Here is an 18,715-nt window from a genome sequence, read left to right as displayed (position 1 = left end):
CCACTAGGATATTTCACCACGGTGGCCAACATCACTCTAGAGGCAACGGGGACTACTCACCTCTGCTGAAACGCTTTCTGGCCCATCTCTCTTGCAGCTCTCTTCACCTCCTCAGGAACTGCATCTTTCTCAGCCTCAGAGACCTGGTACACTGTATGGCCTGCATCCAGCCGGTACGGACCTCCTTTGCCACCTAGACCTGCAGTGTCTCTTCCCCCTGAGAGGAAACCATGAAAATTCAAGTGGTAAGTCTGATCAGGACTACAAAACAAAAGTCAGATCATGAATTTAAGGCAGTCCTGTGAAATATTAATTATACTTAACCAATAATTATTCAAATGATCTTCTTCTGCAAACAAATGGTGTCCCACTCTTTAGGATGCTTTTGCCCTTCCTCATCTAGCCAAATCCTACTTATATTTGGACTGCTAGCAGTCCAAATTTCACGACACCTTATCTGATGACTCTATCTCACAGGGATCAGTACTCCTGTGTACTATTTGTTACCCTTTAAAATGTATTTTTCTTGGGGCCAGCCCAGTGGAATAGTGGTTAAGTTTGTGTACTCCGCTTCAGTGACTTGGGGTTTGTGGATTAAGATCCTGGACACAGACCTACACACTGTTCATCATGCCATGCTGTGGAGGCAACCCACATACAAAATAGAGGAAGATTGGCACAGACGTTAGCTCAGGGTCAATCTTCGTCAAGCAAAAAAACCCAAAAACCCCACATATTTTTCTTTTCTCTCCAACTATATGATGGATGGAATCATATTTTATATATCTTTGTACCTCTGCACCTATAAGAGTAGCTTGAACATCATAAATACTTAGCTTGTATTTGTTAATTAAATGAACGATACTCCTCTTCCCTCACGTTACCCTATTTTTCCTTAAAATAAGAGAAAGACAGCTACGCTATAGAAACCATTTCCTCTGTTTTGCAAATGATAAAAATAATGCATAGAGAGGTTAAGCAACCTACTCATGACCTCCTATCAGTGGCTTAGCCAAAGTTAGAAGTCAGTTACTAAACCAACTTTGACTTTTAGCCCAGAGTAATATACAACAGATAAACACTGCCAGCTTCAGAACAGTTTTTCAATATAAACCTAAGTTTACATGCTTGTAAGTGAGCATGATGTAATATTGTATAAACTACTTATGTTGTAAATATAAATTAAGTGCCTAGAAGACCAGGTAGGTGATATTATAAGAAGTAGTGAGGACTTGGCTAACTAGAGAGGAATTGCCTTGTCTAAATACACTCAAATTCAAATTATGTTAAAATATTACAGTGACCCCCAAAATGCATATATTAGCTAGATTTGGCCTCTGGGCTACCAGTTTATTATCCCTGCTGTATAAGGATAAAAATACTAGTAACCAGTTTCTTTTGTTCATTCACACATAACTTGAGAACTTAGAAAAGAATCCAATATTAGAGGGGTAGCATAATACTGTATACAATACTGTATACATAATACTGTATACAATAGTATAGCATAGTATAGTTAGTGTAGTATAGTATAGTGTAGTGTAATGTAGTATAGTATACTATAGTGTAGTATAGTATATTCTAGCATTATATAGTAAAGTATTGTATAGTTAAGCCAGATGGCCTGAGTATGAATCCTGGCTCCGATGCACCACTAGTCATGTGTCCTTGAGGGAAGTTCCTTAACTACTCTGGGTCTCAGTCTCCTCATCTGTAAAATGGAGATACTAATATTATTTACGCTATGTGATTGTCATGAGGCTAAAATGCTTAGAACACTATTTGGCACAAAGTAAGAGCTATATGAGTGATCACTCTTACTATTACTATTTAGACAACTTCCAGTCACATAGAATGAGATCATTTCTAAGTTTCATAAAGTGGAAATTTTGAAAGATTTTAGGCTTTGGTTAAATTATGTTACATTTTTCTTTTCTCCCTTGGAGCCTTAATTAGTCTAATAAGTTAAAAGTAAGAACTCAGCACGCACTGCTTCCCTTATCAAAGTCCAGGTAGGTCATTTCCTTTTGGGAAATACCATGAGAACAGTCTATTAATTATAGTATGTTTATCCTTTGAATCGAGCACATCTTATTTCATTTTCATTTAGAAATTGGTGTTGGAAAATTCCTTCTTGGATGTGTGTGATTCCTGGCTCTCACTCATGGACAGCCTGTATGCAGAGGGGACCAGTAACTGAACAATGACAATGAGCTGGAGGTGGAAAAGCTGTTTCTGTGACCTGACTCCCTTCCTACAGGAGGTTCCCCGTGGGTATAGGTGGATCATGAATTAGAGCTTAAAACTTCCTAGGCGCTGAGATGACATCATTTTTAGTGAAAGGAGGAAACGACCCACAACACTTTAGAAGCTGGTGTGAGTGATGGTCAGCATGAGTCACATGGTCCCTCGAGAAAGTCATACTGGGGTGGAGCCAGCACCAGGAGAGAGTTCTTCATGACCTCCACTTCCAAGAGCCTTTAATTTGTACTACTTAAATGGAAATGCTTGCCAGAGGTTCGAGAGTTCAAGGCATAATCTTGAAGCTGACCTTAGACATCCTTCATCAGTTCAGAAGATAAGGGGGGGAATAGGCAAGGGAAGGGCTTTGGTGATGAGAAGGGAATCAAATGACTTGTTAGGTCAGAACTAAGTTCAATGTAGAGAATTCTGAGGGAAAAGAATGACACAAAGAAAAAGAATCTGAAGCAAAGGAGACTTGAAAAATAGAAAAATAAAGGCTAGGGGAAGCAAAAGCAGGGTCTTCAGCCTGGTCGGAGATGTGAAGTAGCAGATTCAAACTGAATAAAAAGCAAGAACCTCCATGCCAGAGTAGTCCACTGCTGGTAAACCTACATCTGGCCAGCTCGTTCCACAATGCATCCCATATGGATTAAATCTTGCTGGCTTGACACTAATTTCCAGATCAAAGGACATTTCTAAAAATACACTTTCTTTAGAGCTCATGCTTGGTGAATAAACAAAGTAGGCAAGAAGTCCACAGACCTATTTGATAGCACATTGTCCCAGCACAGAAACTCATTTCCTCCAAGGCTGTCAAGGCCAAGAGGCAGAGACCATCCTAAGGGAAAGCGAAGCACGGAGCTCACGCCAGCACTCCTCACGGCTGAGATAAGATCAGACAGTGTGCGCACAGTCTGGCCCTATTCCTGTGGCCCAGCAGATGTGTCTGCTCCAGCTGCCACGGAGGAAAGAGGAAGACAGCAGTCATGGGAACAATGCTCTAGTCAGGCAGCCAAGAGGAAGTAATGGACCACAGCCATCAGTTCAAGCCGCAAACACTCTCTTATCTCAAAATCCTACATCCTCAACATACTCACTTCTGACATGTGGAAGACAAGGACCATTTCTTTTCAAACTCAGCTGGTCAAGAAAGAATTTACTATAGATTTCTGGCATGATCCCAAGGGCACGGAATTTAAAAGAAGGGATTAACACTTTTAATGAATACATTCTTCATGCCAGGTCTTGTGGTCAGGGCTTTGCAAAGATAATCTCATTTAATCCTTACCACAACCTTTGAGGCAGATAATATTATCCCCCATTTACTGATGAAGCAACTCTGGGATGGTCAGAATGGCCTTAGGTCATAGGGTAGCAAAGTCTCCAAATGCCAGGGACTCCAAATGCCATGGTTTTTCCATGACTCGATGTCATGCTGAGACAGAGGGCAAAAGCATGATCCAGGTGACTAATGGGGGAGGCAGAGAAGGCAAGCTGGTCCCTGACCCTTCTTAGGGGTGGTGTGCTGTCTACATGGGCTTGTGAAGTCTCAGGAAGTCTGACCAGGGGGAATGCCAGTGCAACCAACCTGTTCCGCCAGCCCAAGTATTGCCGCCCACATGTGGCATGTTGTCTGGGTCCTCCTTCCCGTGTTTGGGGGAACTCACGTCTTCACCACTATCTCTGTTGATTGTTATCTAAAAATGAAGAATTGAGACATTATCACTATCCGTGACCAACACCAGGAACTGCAGGACAGAAAGAAGAATTCTTTTCCTCTAAGTCCTTAAGATATCTCATAACCCCAGGCCACAGGACATAATAGATGCTGTTAGTGTCTGGCAAAAATTTCATCACATTTTTGGAAGGAGACATTTAATTTTTTAAAAAATTCCTTTAAAAAAAGAAAAAGAGCTGGGCTGGGCTACAGTTTCAGAATTCTCTTGGTGCATAACATGCCTCGGGCACTTACACAGGGAACAAGACCTACCAGAAGCAAGAAAAATGGATCTCACCAGAGACTGACACTCTCCCAATGGTTTTAAAGGGTCACTGCTTGGCTGAGTCATAGCTGATATATATTTACCTATTTAGTTTCCAAAGAAATCCCATTCCTCTGAGAAATGTCGTTTTATATAAAATACATGGAAAAGAAAAACAGAAAATGTATCTATATGTGCCTTAGTGAAATACTAAGTGTTGTTATATGCACAGACACTAGAAACTGCTTATTTATTTTCTGGAGACACTCTAATTTTATTATGGTATTTTGTAGCTTTCCTAACTCATCTTTATTTTAAAACCGGATTAACCATTCCTGCAGTTTGAACAGAATAAGCGGTACTTTGGCCTTCCTCTGTGAGAGCCAGTGGCTCATTGGTTCCTAATTTCATTCAGCACAGATTCACGAAAAGGACTGATAACCACACAGGAATTCCAACGCTAGTCATCAGTTCAGTGACTCAAAGTAGTCATGTTTCATGTACCCTCTGAGCCTGTTCTCAAACGTAATGATTTTCAGGGTAGACGAGATCTGATATTTGTTTAAATAAGACTTACAGAAAATGTACTGACAGGACATCATGCGAAATACCATGGGGCCTACAAAAGCCATGGAGGATTGGTCACTGCTCTCCAATTGCTTACATTAGAGCAGGGGAACTTGCCAATGGACCTGAAGCATGATGCCAGACCAGCCTGTAGAGCTCACCCATTCCTTGTTAGTACATAGACTTTTCATTCTAGATGGCAGGGTTAATGAAGGAAGGTAGGTAACTTAAGGTCTTTGCAAATAAAATGGCTATTAAGAATGAATTCAACATAACTTCCATTGTCTTATGTCCAGACTAGTTCATTTCAAATGTTATGACATTGTAAAGAGATTTTCATTAACTGGACCTTTCTGCCAATAGCTTTGGGAGCATCAACAGAGTTTTTATCATCACTTCAGCATACTTTAAGAAAATTTAGCAGCCAGGACATGATAATTGATATGAATTCTACACACACAATCATGCTCTGAAAACAGGTGAAAATAATTTTTTTCTCCTTTTTAAAATTAAACTATGCAGAATAGCTAGCAACATTTGGAGAACAAATGAACATTTAAAATACTTTCCCCAAAACTTGCCACCGCTTTCCAACTTGTCCAGAGGTAATATAAGAGATATGCAGTAAATTAAACTATGCATACTGACTACAAGAATTCTAGACCAGGACTAACTAATACAATTTTCTGTGTTGATGGAAATGTTTACAACTGTGGTGTCTAATACGGTAGCCATTACCCCAAGGTGGTTATTGAGTTATTGAGGACTTGAATTTTTAATTTTATTTAATTGACTAAAGTTTAAATTTAAATAGCCACATGTGGCTAGTGGTTATCTCATTGGATAGCACAGCACAAGGACAACCTTGCCTCAGCCTGGGAGATACTGTTTGGAGAGCTTTGTAGCATCCTGCAGGTGTTCTCCATGAGAGAGGAGAAAAACAAGGAACATTTCAAAATTGGGATGGGGTTTTACTCTGCTGTTAATTTAAGAAACCTATCTAAAAGTTATGACTACAGTCTGATTTTTTAAACAAACACAATGGAACTTACATATGGAGATACATTTATTATGATATGAAGATAAGCTTATTTTTTACACACAGTTATATTTATGACAATAATCCTGTCACTGCTCAAAACGTTTCTGGACTCCTTCTGGAATGATCTGCAGAATCCATGGCAGATTCTTTTCTAATATCTTTAATAGTAGGAATTATGTGTTCTTTAAAGATAGATTTCATTTTTAAATAACATCCAATGGATACTTGGAGTTGATTTCTGGTATAAACTATTTGCTAACTTGCTACGTACCCTTTGCCAAATCAATTAACTTCTCTGGGCCTCCATTTTCTCATTAGAAACTAAAGGAGTTAGACTAAATGATTTCTACCATTCCACCTGGCGTTGACATGCTCTGACTGATTCGATGATTCCAAGTCTGGCAAATAAGGCGATCAAGCTGGGTTTTTATTCAAAACCAGGTACAATTATACAATAATGAGACTAGTTTGCTTGTAAGAGTTGTGACTCTTCCACAGGCCAATTCTAAAAGATGAAGTTCCTACAATGTCTGAGCAATGACAGCATTAGTGGAATAACTGTTCTGAACACCGTTCCTCACTTTGGGGTAGGTCTGTGTGTGTATTCAGGTACATTACTTAAAAATAAATAAAAGGACTTCAGAAGAGGTATAGAAAGAAAATTCCTATGTGTCTAGTTAGCTTATTTTCATCAAAAATTAGTTATCTCCTTTAGACGTTTCATACATTCGGCTGTAAAAGTATAGCCTTGTAAGAAAGAGTATAAAAATGATGGCACAAGGCAAAAGAAAAAAACCCTCAAGTTGCCCCCTCAGTTACCTCCAAAATCATGCTCTTAAAGTTGCAAAGACACCAATAATGGGCCATCAGGAAAGCAGAAAATTGGCTATGAAATTTCTGGGCAGAAAGGAACTGGCAACAGTGTTCTTTGCCACCTGTGTGTCTTGCCAGGCCATCTGCTGGGAAATGACATTACTTACACTGCCAACAACAAGGCAGCCCCACACCAACCCCAAATGGGAGTCTAGAGATGTTTCCAAATTGACAAATTCTTGACAAAAACAATCATCTGCCCAAACCTGATTTATTTCAGAAAAACATATACCATAAAATACCAGGGATATTTACTTAAAAGCAAGGCATTTGGGAAGTTTACCTAATTTTGAGTCATTTTATGAATGCTATTATACTCACAGGAATGTATGTCTCTAGGTGAGGGGGAGGAGTACCTCTGCCAAGGGGTTTTCAAAGCCATTTTAGGACATCTCGTACATGAATTGACAATGATTCATAAAAGGTACAAGGCAGGAAGTCTAGAACAGTCTAGCCCAGGACAGAAACTGGAACAGATAGCAGGGAAGGCCTATTATTTGAGGAAACTTGTTTCCTGGGGACAGACGTGTGCTATACAGCCACTGCTCATTCAGAAAGTTGACAAACCGCTGAATGTTTTGAAGAATGTGTTAAGAACTTGGAATGCATTTCCTTTGAGGGTTGGTTTCATCTAGAAAGAGCTCAAGCAAGTCATTCCAATTATTGAAATAGACACTATTGTATTCACTTAAATGGATCAAAATTTTCCCCAAACTACAAAATATTGTGGACCCTTACAACTTTTGACACAAATTGATGCACACGCTGACATCTTTGAGGTGTTTCTCATAGCTGACACAATCTACTTCCATTTAGGTTAGTGTGCTATAATCCTAAGAATTGTTATCCACTTCCATATGAATTAAAATGGAAAAAACATGGATCTTGTAAATTATAACTCATAAAAATGTTCCAGAGTGAAACAACGCAAAGCCAGAGCAGGGGAGGGACATGGCTCACTGAAGCCCTATAATTCTGGGCAAGGCCCATGTATTTCAGGCTCCTCCTCAAGTTCATTATTTTTAAAAAACCATCAGTAAAATGATATAAATAGCCAGAATATAATCCTGGAGAAAAGTTAGCTCTTGGAGGTGTGACTGGGCAGAGCTGATCCCCATTTTCCAGCTGGAGACTAGGTGTGGCACAATAGACATTTCTAGTCGCCTACCCAACACACTCTCTCTTTCCTCTTTTTAAACAGAAGTCAGATGAATCATGGTTGGCAGGAATTAAGCACAGCAATCCCATTCTCCTTTGCTAGCGATTGGTCTAGGGGAAGGCATGTGACCTAAGATGTAAGAGAAAGTGTGTCAGGAGGTTTCTGGGAAAGATTTTCCTCCTAGGTGAAAGAAGAGCTGTCTCATTGCCCTGGACGCGCCGCCTTCCTCTTCCCTCCAACACACATGCACTTGCTGCCTTGGGACACAGAGTGAGGATGTGATGCATAGAGCTGTAGCCTCCATCTGGTGACCATGCGGCAACAAGAAGGTGGCAGAGGGAAGGAGGGAGGAACCTACGTCTCTGACGGCACTGGTGAGCTGCTGAACCAGCCCTGGAGTCACTTACCTCTGACCTTCTACATAAGCAAATAATAAATGTCCTCATAGTTTAAGCTACTGTTAGTTGGATTTTCTGCTACTTGGAGTCAATTGCATGCAAACTAATTGATTCATGTATTGAAGGGTGAATGAGAGGCAGCAGGGCAGAAGCTATTGTCTTGACCTTTTGGAGGATATCTTACTTCTAACATGAAGACGTGCTTTGAATTTTCTGACATCAAAAATTGCCATAATAATATCAGCATAGAAATCCTACTTACTACAGTTGCCTACGATTTTCTTGATTGATTAACAGGCAATTGAATACATTTCTTCATTCATTCTCTTATTCAAACATTTCTGTGTATGTTTATTGTACATCTACTATTCACTGGGATATGGAGATACATGAAATATGATCTTTGCTTCTAGGAGGATATTGTATAAAGGGGAATAAAGTCACAGCACAGGGTGATACAGGCCATAAAAAGGTACTGAACACATCTGCCTGAAACATATTATTGTCTGGGGTTATTCTTACCCACAAGTTAGAAATTTCTTTCATAGATAGAATAAGACTCACATTAATATGTCCCTAGGAATGATAGTCTTTCATATAAAGACAGGTAGTTTAAAAAAAAGCTGATCCTCACTGAGTTATCATAACTAACATGTAGCTTCTACAATGATAATGCGTGACAAAAATATCTTTGTCCATAGGTAGCTTCTGCGTGTTCCAACTTCAGTCTCTAGCAAAGCCATCAGGTATGCAATTTATCTTCAGCTCTTCCCTGGCTGGTGGCAACATTTGCATTTAAATACTCAATGACCTCCTGCCATCTTTAATCCCTCCCCACTCACAAAACACAGGGAAGGATTTGATTTTTGATCACTGGTATTAAACAACTGTACTGTAGCTGATAGTCATTCGCACTAAATAATTAACCCCAAAGGTCACTCACATTGCAACTGCTTTTATCACTAATTGAGAAATTAAGTCTTTCCTTTGAAAGTCTAGGAATCCGCAAGCATGCAGAGGCAGGGGTAGGGAGTGGGCAGGGGGCATACTAGGCTTATTCCCTGGCCCTGAAGACAAATGCCAATTGGGCTATTGCAACATTACAGGTAAGAAGCAGAATAGGTGGTCTGTGGTCTGCACTGGAGCAGCTCTGCTCTGATGGAGCAGGGAGTGTCTTCTGGCATAGAAAAGGTTCCTGTCCTTTCTCACGGGCTTCTTCAAGTCAAGCAGCAGCCTCTCCCTACTGACTTTGAGCTGGGCCGCTTTGCCCACCTCCCCAAACTCAACCCAACTCTGTATCTTACCCTCTTCTTTCTGCTTGAACACTCCTAGAGACTTACGCATATTTTGCTTTCTGGCACAAGTGATGTGCTTGGTAAATATTTTAAAATATTTGAAACTGTAACCCCAAACATCCCCCTTCCTCTATCTGATGTGATGTTCTGAAATACATCTCTTTATGCATCCTATGTTATTTTTCTATTTGACTTTATAGTTTCTGACAAAGAACTTTCTCACTGGAATGACCCTCTTCACTAAGTCCATTACTATGCAACAAAAACACCCAGTCCAATCAAATGAACGAAACTTTATAGATTTCACAGACTTAGACTAAAAGGAGGGTAAAATATCAATTTATGAATATTTTACTTTCCCTTTTATTATCTGACAGTAGTACTTGGCACAGTGGCTTATACACACATCCTTGAACATAATAGATGCTTAATAAATATGTATTAAATGCATGTGTGGGAGGCTGCTCACAGACGGAATATGAGTTTGCTCTTCTGTATACAATCCTCTCCACAAGAAGCTGGCAGCTGGCTGTGTGCTGGGATTCTTCCTTGCTGTCTCCTGCCAGCCCATAATTGGCAAACAGCACAGCGGGGCCCAGCCACTGGTCAGTAAAGAGCCATCTCCTAACAGAGGCAGGAAACACATGGCTCCGTTGGCTCTGGGTTGTTCTTAAATCCTGATCCTGCACCTCCCTCAGCTTGACTTTGATCCCTACCAAGGCCTCAGCTCAGTTTCTGGCTGGACCCCTTGCTGGGCCTGAGATGACTCCCTGCCATGGCCTCCGAGTCTGTGGATAGTGGCCTCTCTCCTTGCTCTCTGGCTCAGACAGAGCTGTTTGAATGGCCGTCCAAAATAAAATTATGAGGTTGCAGAATTCATCCAAAGCAACCTCTCACTTTACTATAGAGTACTTTATTCATCTCTTTCTTCTATTTAAATTCAAACAGGAACAAAAGACGAAGAATACTTTTGGAAAATCTGAGAATATGGAGCGTAGATGATGAAATCAAGAAGATATTTCATGGGTTAAGATGCTCTAATTACAAACAAATCTTTAAGGGAAACCAAATGTTGTTATCCTTGTGTGTAGGTGAGTGTCAAAAACACATGTTAAAAAAACCACAAATTATTGGCATGGCAACAGTTTACTGGCACAGAAATGCACCCCTCCTGCTGCCACTTGACAGGAGCACATTCAGTATTCTAAGCATTCTCACAAAAACAACTGCTAATTAAATTCAGAGACAGCGGAGGTGGGGCAAACTGTCAGGTCTTAAGTATTCTTACTCTCTCTATTTTTGCCTCCTTTATTTTTAAAAGCCTTCAAAGATTAACATCCAACACTAGGGTGAATTCAGCAGGCCATCAGATCTCCATGGCCAAGGAAAATGTTAGCAATGCAAGGGCACTTCAGCTACAGCAAATAGTGCGCAGATGCTTTGCTTTTGTTGCATGCAAGGTGGCCATAGGAAGAGACAATCTCTTGCCATGTACTTGTATCATTATTGAAGCCAAATGACCTCTGATGGCATTTCCTGGCCAGGTGATTTCAGTCTCATACTGAAATCTGTGCTCTGTCCAAAACACAAAACTTATCTTGTAATTTTTAAAGCCATTGTGCTTCCCACGTCAATAAAATGCTCTAGGCTGTTAAGTGTAGCTAGGAAAAGGCAGGGGGAGTAGAAAAGCCACTCCTACCAGTAGTGGAAGCAAAAGGGGGTTTTAAATATGACCCAGGTTCTAAAAATTCCTGGAAGCACTGGCTACAACTACATGCAAATGGATTTAGCATGGAGAATTCTTTTGAAAATAGGAACGTAACTGAGTCAGTGCTGGACAGGTGATCACGGCACACTCCCTGTTGACAGGTATTTCCAGCATCAAACATTGGCAACTGGTTTTCCATTTTCTTTGTTTCTGTTAAAGTCACATTATGCCACTAGCCCTCATTTCCTCCAGCTATCCTTCAGATAATTGTTGCTTCGCCATCTCAGGCTATAATAATGTTTATGAAGCCACTGCCTACTGATGTTTACGCTGAGTTTCCTCAACCATTTCTTCGAGGCACACAGAGTTCTCATAAAACCTGTGTTTTAACATCCAGCAATATATTCTTCCTTTGCTTCCCACAGGCCCAGCACTCTCACAGACTTTTTGACAGCCACTACAGGCCAAAACTACTAATCAGGATATAAAATAATAGCATAAGGAGAGGCCACAGAGAAATAAACTATAGGCACTGTGCGCACACAGAACTTAGGATAGTGTGGTATGTTGCTCATTAGCTGAGAGCATTTATGGTATGTGCTCTAAGGCTCACTGCATGAGGGAACCTTCCAGGCTGCTGCACTAGCTCAAATGGGCTAAGAGTATAAAACACTATTTGGAGCATGGGAAAAACACTTATATTAAGTAACTGTAATGTGTACACTTTTATTATCATACAGCCATATATATATATATATTTTTTTGTTTGTTTGTTTGTTTTTATTTTTGAGGAAGATTAGCCCTGAGCTAACATCTGCTGCCAATCCTCCTCTTTTTGCTGAGGAAGACTGGCCTTGAGGTAACATCCATGCTCATCTTCCTCTACTTTATATGTGGGATGGCTTGACAAACAGTGTGCAGGTCCACACTCGGGATCCGAACCAGCAAACCCCAGGCTGCCGAAGCGGAACGTGCGAACTTAATTGCTGTGCCACGGGGTCAGCCCCTTATTATCATACATTCATATATTTTTAAAAGAAAATATTTCAGTGATAAACAGAATTACAGTAAGTTGGTGCTATGGGGTGTGTGGGAATATGTGGCTAGGTATTAAACTGGCATTGATTCTAGGCTGTGAACATCCAAAGGGCAGGACTGGGTCTTATTCTTTGTATCATCTTTAGCACCTGGCACAGTCTTCACATATTGCAACAGCTCAGTACACGTCCGGTGAATAAGCAAATGGCTGCATTACTGGTACTGCCTCTGTGGCCATTTCAAAGCTGCAGAATGGCTCCACTGGTGTACACGCTAACAAGAACACAGACAGGCCTGGTAACTGCTCTCTTGGAACTTAAGGAGGCAAGTTGGAAAGCAGGAGCTTTGGGGCAGGAGGAAGGAATACTATTGGATCTTGCTTTGTGAAACATTCCTTCAATTTTAGGTTGTGAAGGCTCTTACTATGTGAGCAACAGGTTGAGAATACTAAATACCAAAGTGTACAGCTTTACAATGAAATTTAGGGCAGTTAATATGATACAAATTTATGTTATGTATCATTGATGCTGAGCTACACGGTAATTAGCTACAAACAATTTCTATAATAACAGTAAATTAGGGATTTATATAATCAAACATAAACCAGTCTGTCATCTTCCCCTTTGTGTTAATTCTCCAGTTTCTTTAACAGCGTGAATCTGCCAGTTTCTCACTTACACCCTGAAACTCACACTCCTTAAAGGACAAAAGCCCTGGATGTCATCCCAACAAGGGTCCCCTGCGTTTGCCTCCCGTGGTTCCCCTCCTCTCCCTATACCCCAGCCCGCTCATCTCCCTCTGCGCCCTGCTGTGAGAATGGCTTCAGCAGTGCCAGTCTTCGGTGGCCTGGAAGGTCCAGGGCAGGAGGCAGCACAAACTTTGGGACATGAAGCTGTGCATGTTTGGCTATGAGTGCCATCACATGGTCACTAGGTAATGAAGGGGATCATACAGAGGGGAAAGGAGAGAACGCAACGTATCAAGAGAACACAACGTAAAGACCCTGGGGCCTTGGGGCTGAACTGGGGTGAGTGGGTGGCAGCCAGAACTTCCTCTGAGTCCTCCCAGTGCCTGAACTGTCTTCTATTGTGTTATTATAATTCTTTATGACACTTAGGAATTTTTTCATGTCTGCTTCCTTGCACTGACATCATTGTAGCCCAGTTCCTAACACAGGGTAGTATTCTAGTTGTGCAGCCATGTGAGGTAGCTTAACAGAAGCCTGGTTTTAAGAAACACATTTTATGCTTCGCTTTTGACTTATTTTGACATGTCTTAATGTTATTTTTGGGGATGAGTAAGTTTCATGTAGACAGAGAATGAGGTTAGGCATCTGTAAGAGAGATTTTAACAAAGGAAAGTCCCTTATGAATTCAATAGTGATTGAGAGGATGGGAGTATACAGCAGAGAGAGTACTGGGCTGAAAGTTGAAACCTGAATTTCAGCTCAGTGTGGCCCCTAAATTTCTGTGTGACTCTGAGCAAGTCATTTAACCTTTCTGGGTCTTAGTCTTCTCATCTTCAAAATGAAAAACCAGACTAAATTTTTTCCAGCTCTAAGTCTTTACTTGGACCTTTATCTACATTTATTTCAGTTCTAGTTTGCAAGAAACATGAACTGCCACCAGGGATCAATTTGAGTAAAACAAAAGTTAAATGTAAAGAATATTCTGATATAATCATGTAGAAGTCTGGCTCTTCAAGCCAGACTCTTTAAAATCTTGAAGATTTTAAAACTAAAAACATAAGTTTTTTGAGAGGCAGCTTGATGTCATGGAAAAATCATTTCACTGGGAATTAGAAGACTGGCTTTTCATCCTGGTTCTAGGAATTACCTAGATGGTTTTGGCCAAAGTTACTTATTTTCTCTTAGCTTTCTTCACCCAGAAATTGAGGGACATGACTGGTTAAAATGCAATTCAAGTACACTACACGGTTTTTCTGGTTGACAACGTTTCACATAGTTATTATAACATGAAACCTGAACACTGGTCTAACCAAAATTCAGTACAAATTGACTGAGGGGAAGTATGTGTCATACATTAGGGATGGGGGAGTGAAAGAGAGCTAAATCCTGAAGTTCCATGCTTGAAGTCAAAAGATAATGCTAAAAATGGAAGAATCAAGAAGAAACGTAAGTGTGCTATTTGGAGCGTATGGGGGCAAAAAACAAATCAGCAAAAAGAGTTGAAAGTGTTTGCCTCTGAGCTATTTTTCATAACAAGTCTTATAAATTTAATTTTTAAAATATGAACATATATAACTTAGATGAACCTTCAAGTGCCTCTCTTTCGTCCTTTCCTGTCAGACGGCTTCCTTGCCTGGAGGACGTTTTTTTTTTTGAGGAAGATTAGTCCTGAGCTAACTGCTGCCAATCCTCCTGTTTTCACTGAGGAAGACTGGCCCTGAGCTAACATCCATGCCCATCTTCCTCTACTTTATATGTGGGATGCCTACAGCATGGTTTGCCAAGTGGTGCCATGTCCGTACCTGGGATCCGAACCGGCAAACCCCAGGCCACCAAAGCGGAACGTGCACACTTAACCGCTGTGCCACTGGGCCGGCCCCCTGGAGGAGTTTTTAATACACGCCAGCTATGTCCAGGCCTCTGCTAGAAGCTAAGGATACAAAGATACAAGAGACCCAGTTCTGTACTGTATGGAGTTTTCAGCCAGGTGTGGGAGGTGCATCTGTTCTCACTAATCAGTGCAGAGAGAGGTGGAGTGCCATGCTAGGGGTAAGTGCAATGTGCTAGTGGAACATCCTGGAAGGGCTCCTAAGGCTGGGGTCAGGAGAAATGTCAGAAGCTTCCTGGAAGAGGTAATGCCCAGGAAGAATCTCGAAAGAAGAGTATGCATTGGGCAGCACAGGAGGCTGGAATTTCAGGCAGAAAGATCAGCAGGGAGATGTGAATTGAAAACAAAGGGGTTAAGAGACAGTTTCCAAGGAGAGCCCTTTGCCTGTGCTCGTGCAGCTCTTGCTGCAGTGCCCAGTGCAATCTACCTGCATAGTATGTATTCAGTGAGGGTTATGAGGATGAAATGCTTCATCCTAAACCCACCCATTCTCCCAAGTCTAAGTAGAACAAACTAAGAGAGCACACAGAGGTTTACGTGAAAACCCCAGGAACCAAAGAAGTTAGGGCTCATCGTTTTTAAACTTATTCTCCTTCACTGAAGAACATCAGGGAGAAATGCATTTATCATTGTGGCATCAGTGCACCAGGAATCAGTATGTACATTTAAACAGCTAACCTAAGTCAGTCTTTAAGCATGGATCAACTCCTGGAAGCTTTATGACGTGACACCCCTCTTCCCTGCCTTCTCTCACCCACAATCATGCCATGCTACAACAGAATACACTGCAGTTGCTGTGCTGTGTTTCTCTCTTTTTAGAGATAATCTCAGTTTTGAAATATAATTTAACTAATTTTACAGATAATTTAACTGCACCAATCCTAAGAACGCAGAGAGCAGGATGGTGCACGCCAGCAGCCTAGAAACAAGGCGACCTGAGTTCTAGTGCTAGTTCTGCTACTTTGAGCTATGCAACCTTGATCAAGATCCAAACTCTTGGAACCTCCATTTTCTCATCTCTTAAATAGTAACAAGTACACATGCCCTCCTGGAGTTGTTAGGAGGTTCAAACAAGGCATGAAGCAGTTTTGTGCCTCCAGGAGAAGTACTTAATCTCTTTGGACTTCAGTTTCTGCATCTACGGAATGAAGGGGGTTGTATTCAGATACGACCCCTTCTGTCATTTCCAGCTTGAAACTTGTTTATGTCTATGTAAAGATGCTTTCAAAAACTGTAAAGTACCATTCAAATACATGGCGCAGTAGAGATGTATTATTAATAAAGCAGAAGAAAAAGAACTCGTTCTACTTTTTTAATATGCACTTTTATAAATTCCCACTAGTTCTCTGTTTTATTTGTTGGTGTATTTTACCAGCACCAATCGCTTGAAATCATGGAAGTGAATGAAGTTGCCTTAAAAGAGAATTTAGACTGAAAAGGGCAGTGACTCAGGAGAGAAATGAATCAGCAAATGAGACTGAGAGGAGGCAGACGAGAGAGTCAGGAGGAGATTGTGATTATTGTGGAAGCCAAGACTGGGCTTCAACAAGACAGTGTGCTGAATTCAAAGCAAGTGAGAGCCAAATAAGACAAGGACTGAAAAGAGCCATGGAATTTAGCAACGTGGCGGGCACTTGTGACTTTAGCAAGAGTAATTCTGCAGATCGAAAGGAGGGGACAGAAGTCACATTAGAATGAGAGGTGAGTGACTGGAGGTCTGGCAGTAGAGTCCATGCATGTAGATAACTCTTTTAAGAGGCTTTGCTGTGAAAGGGATTCATTACATGAATTAGAGTAATAGCAAGTAAGATCTGTGGGATCCAGAAAAATATTACAGCATATTTAAATGCTGATGGAAAGGCTCTAGACGGGAGAGAGAATGAAGAACCTGAGAAAAAGGAGTCAAAGGATGAAACAAAGTGCCTGAGAAGGCGGGAGGGGAGACAGGCCTTTGACAGGAGAGGAAGGGAGGCTGGAACAAACGCGGATCAGCCTGTACATCGGAGCTTGGGAAGCTGGAGAGCTGCATTCTGGTAGCATTGATTCCATATGGGAAGCAAGAGACTGGAATGTTGTCTGAGAATATGGGAGACAGCAGCTTGAAGTTTGAAATAAGTAGAGATTGTACAAGATGTTATGGGGATTAGGCTTAAAAGACTTTTTTTCATCTCAAAAGAAGTTTTAAATTTCTGAATATGTCCCTTTAAACGGAAGTTCTGTGGAGCATAACTATCTGTTTGTAAATTATTAAGTATTAAATAGATATGCTGGTTGTGAAAAAAGATAAGGAGGCAAGATGAGTGAAATCTAAAGCTATATTCTGGACAAACTGCAAATATGCGGCCACGAGGAGAGCCATCCTGCAAATGGTACCTTCTAGAAGTTGTTCCTGAATTTCCCAAACAAAAGATGCTTTCATTCCTCTGGGCTCTCACAGCACTCTATCCTTCTTCATATTGTCCTTTGTGCCACAACAGTCTTATTAATCCATGTATGCCTATCTACCTGCTAACCTCTAGGCACCTTAAAGGCAAAAGCCCATAGCCCATAGCTTAATTGCAGCATGTTGTTCAATAAATGTTTGCAACTTTTGAAATGGTTATACAAATCAAAGAGGAAATGTTATCTGATTTATACAAACTGGCCTTATACACATTGAGGAAGACTCTCATGGCATAAAGTGAGGTATCTTTGTAAGAACAAAGGATTCCCAGAAACGGCCACATATCAACAAATGGGTGGGCCACACTTGGAAGTAAGACGCTCTTTATGTGGGCCACATCCCTACTCTATTTTACAATTTCAAGAGATCCCAATGTAGCCTAGCAAAGAAAATTCAAGGAAATGAAACAAGTCCCTCCCCCTGCTCCTATTCTTCTTAGATACAAAAGGCAGATAATTATCTAAAGTATTTCTCAATATGAACAAAACGGGAAGGTGACCTTTGAGTCTGTGACAGTCTAGTCACGTCAGTGTTTTTAGTAGAAGCAAAGCAATGTCCAGGCTTAGGGAATGCTCACAGGAGCCAACTTTTGCTCTCCCTCATGTTACATGGACCATAAATAAAGAGAAAGAGTTTAACAGGGATCCAGACTCAAATGGCTCATAGTCACCCCTAGGGAGTGATAAAATTCTCCTGCTGGTAGACTTATATAAACCAAGATGCAATGAATTTTTTTAGTATACTCCCCTTGCTCAATAAACCTAAATGCTTTAAACTTGAAAGATGGCTAGACTAAGAGGAAAAATAAATCAATCTGGCAAGAAAAAGTAATCATTCAAAGTGTTGGTAGATTAACTAAAACATATAGGAGATCAAATTCAGTGATTTAAAAATCACATGCTTGATAGGTAAAAACTCCATTTCTAGCTTTTTGCCTATTTTAAAACACACTAGAGGAACTTTATCTAGTGATTTGGCTACTTCGTGCTAAAACTGGAGCTTCTGTGTTGTTTATATCCGAAATAGAAGATAGAATAAATTTCAGTCTGAGGCTTGTTATAGATTTATCTCATGTTTGATGTCACTTTGAAAAAAAAGCACTTCACCAGATAATAAGTCAATTCAGTTGATTACTTGGATGATGATGGAAAACTCTATTTTTTCCAGATAGTGATATTTCTAATTTACTGAAGCAAAATAGCCCCAAATTAATTGCTTTATTCCATTTAAAAGAAAAAGAAACATAACAATAGAGAAGATAAACAAACAGGTTGGAGGGAAGGGGATGGGGAATTAGTCTGGGAAGGCCTCCCATCCAGTCTGATCTCTGACAACCACTGGGTTTACCAACAACTTGCTAACACAACTTTCTCTTCTAACGAACACTCGT

General features: G+C 40.7%; 1 protein-coding gene and 2 long non-coding RNA genes across 6 annotated transcripts in view; 2 read left to right on the top strand and 1 right to left on the bottom strand.

The window, feature by feature from the left end:
- The window catches only part of VWA8 (von Willebrand factor A domain containing 8), a 358,178-nt gene that overhangs the window by 45,626 nt on the left and 293,837 nt on the right, over positions 1-18,715 (bottom strand). For 3 of the 4 annotated variants that reach the window (XM_023621650.2, XM_023621651.2, XM_070239834.1), the window contains 2 exons: positions 3,833-3,941; positions 61-217 (listed from right to left, as the gene is read on the bottom strand). In XM_023621650.2, coding sequence (XP_023477418.2) covers positions 61-217; positions 3,833-3,941 — 266 coding nt within the window. The remainder of the gene's footprint in view (positions 1-60; positions 218-3,832; positions 3,942-18,715) is intronic. The other variant, XR_011427808.1, reaches the window with a different exon arrangement.
- On the top strand, positions 111-5,058 carry LOC138918414 (uncharacterized). Its single transcript, XR_011427811.1, has 2 exons — positions 111-245; positions 2,111-5,058. It is a non-coding gene; the product is annotated as an uncharacterized lncRNA (long non-coding RNA).
- LOC138918413 (uncharacterized) lies at positions 8,104-10,620 on the top strand. Its single transcript, XR_011427810.1, has 3 exons — positions 8,104-8,241; positions 8,967-9,011; positions 10,509-10,620. It is a non-coding gene; the product is annotated as an uncharacterized lncRNA (long non-coding RNA).

Source organism: Equus caballus, chromosome 17 (assembly GCF_041296265.1).
Source record: "Equus caballus isolate H_3958 breed thoroughbred chromosome 17, TB-T2T, whole genome shotgun sequence".
NCBI lineage: Eukaryota > Metazoa > Chordata > Mammalia > Perissodactyla > Equidae > Equus > Equus caballus.
Note: the sequence above shows the minus strand (reverse complement) of the source record. Positions and strands in the feature narration are given on the sequence as shown.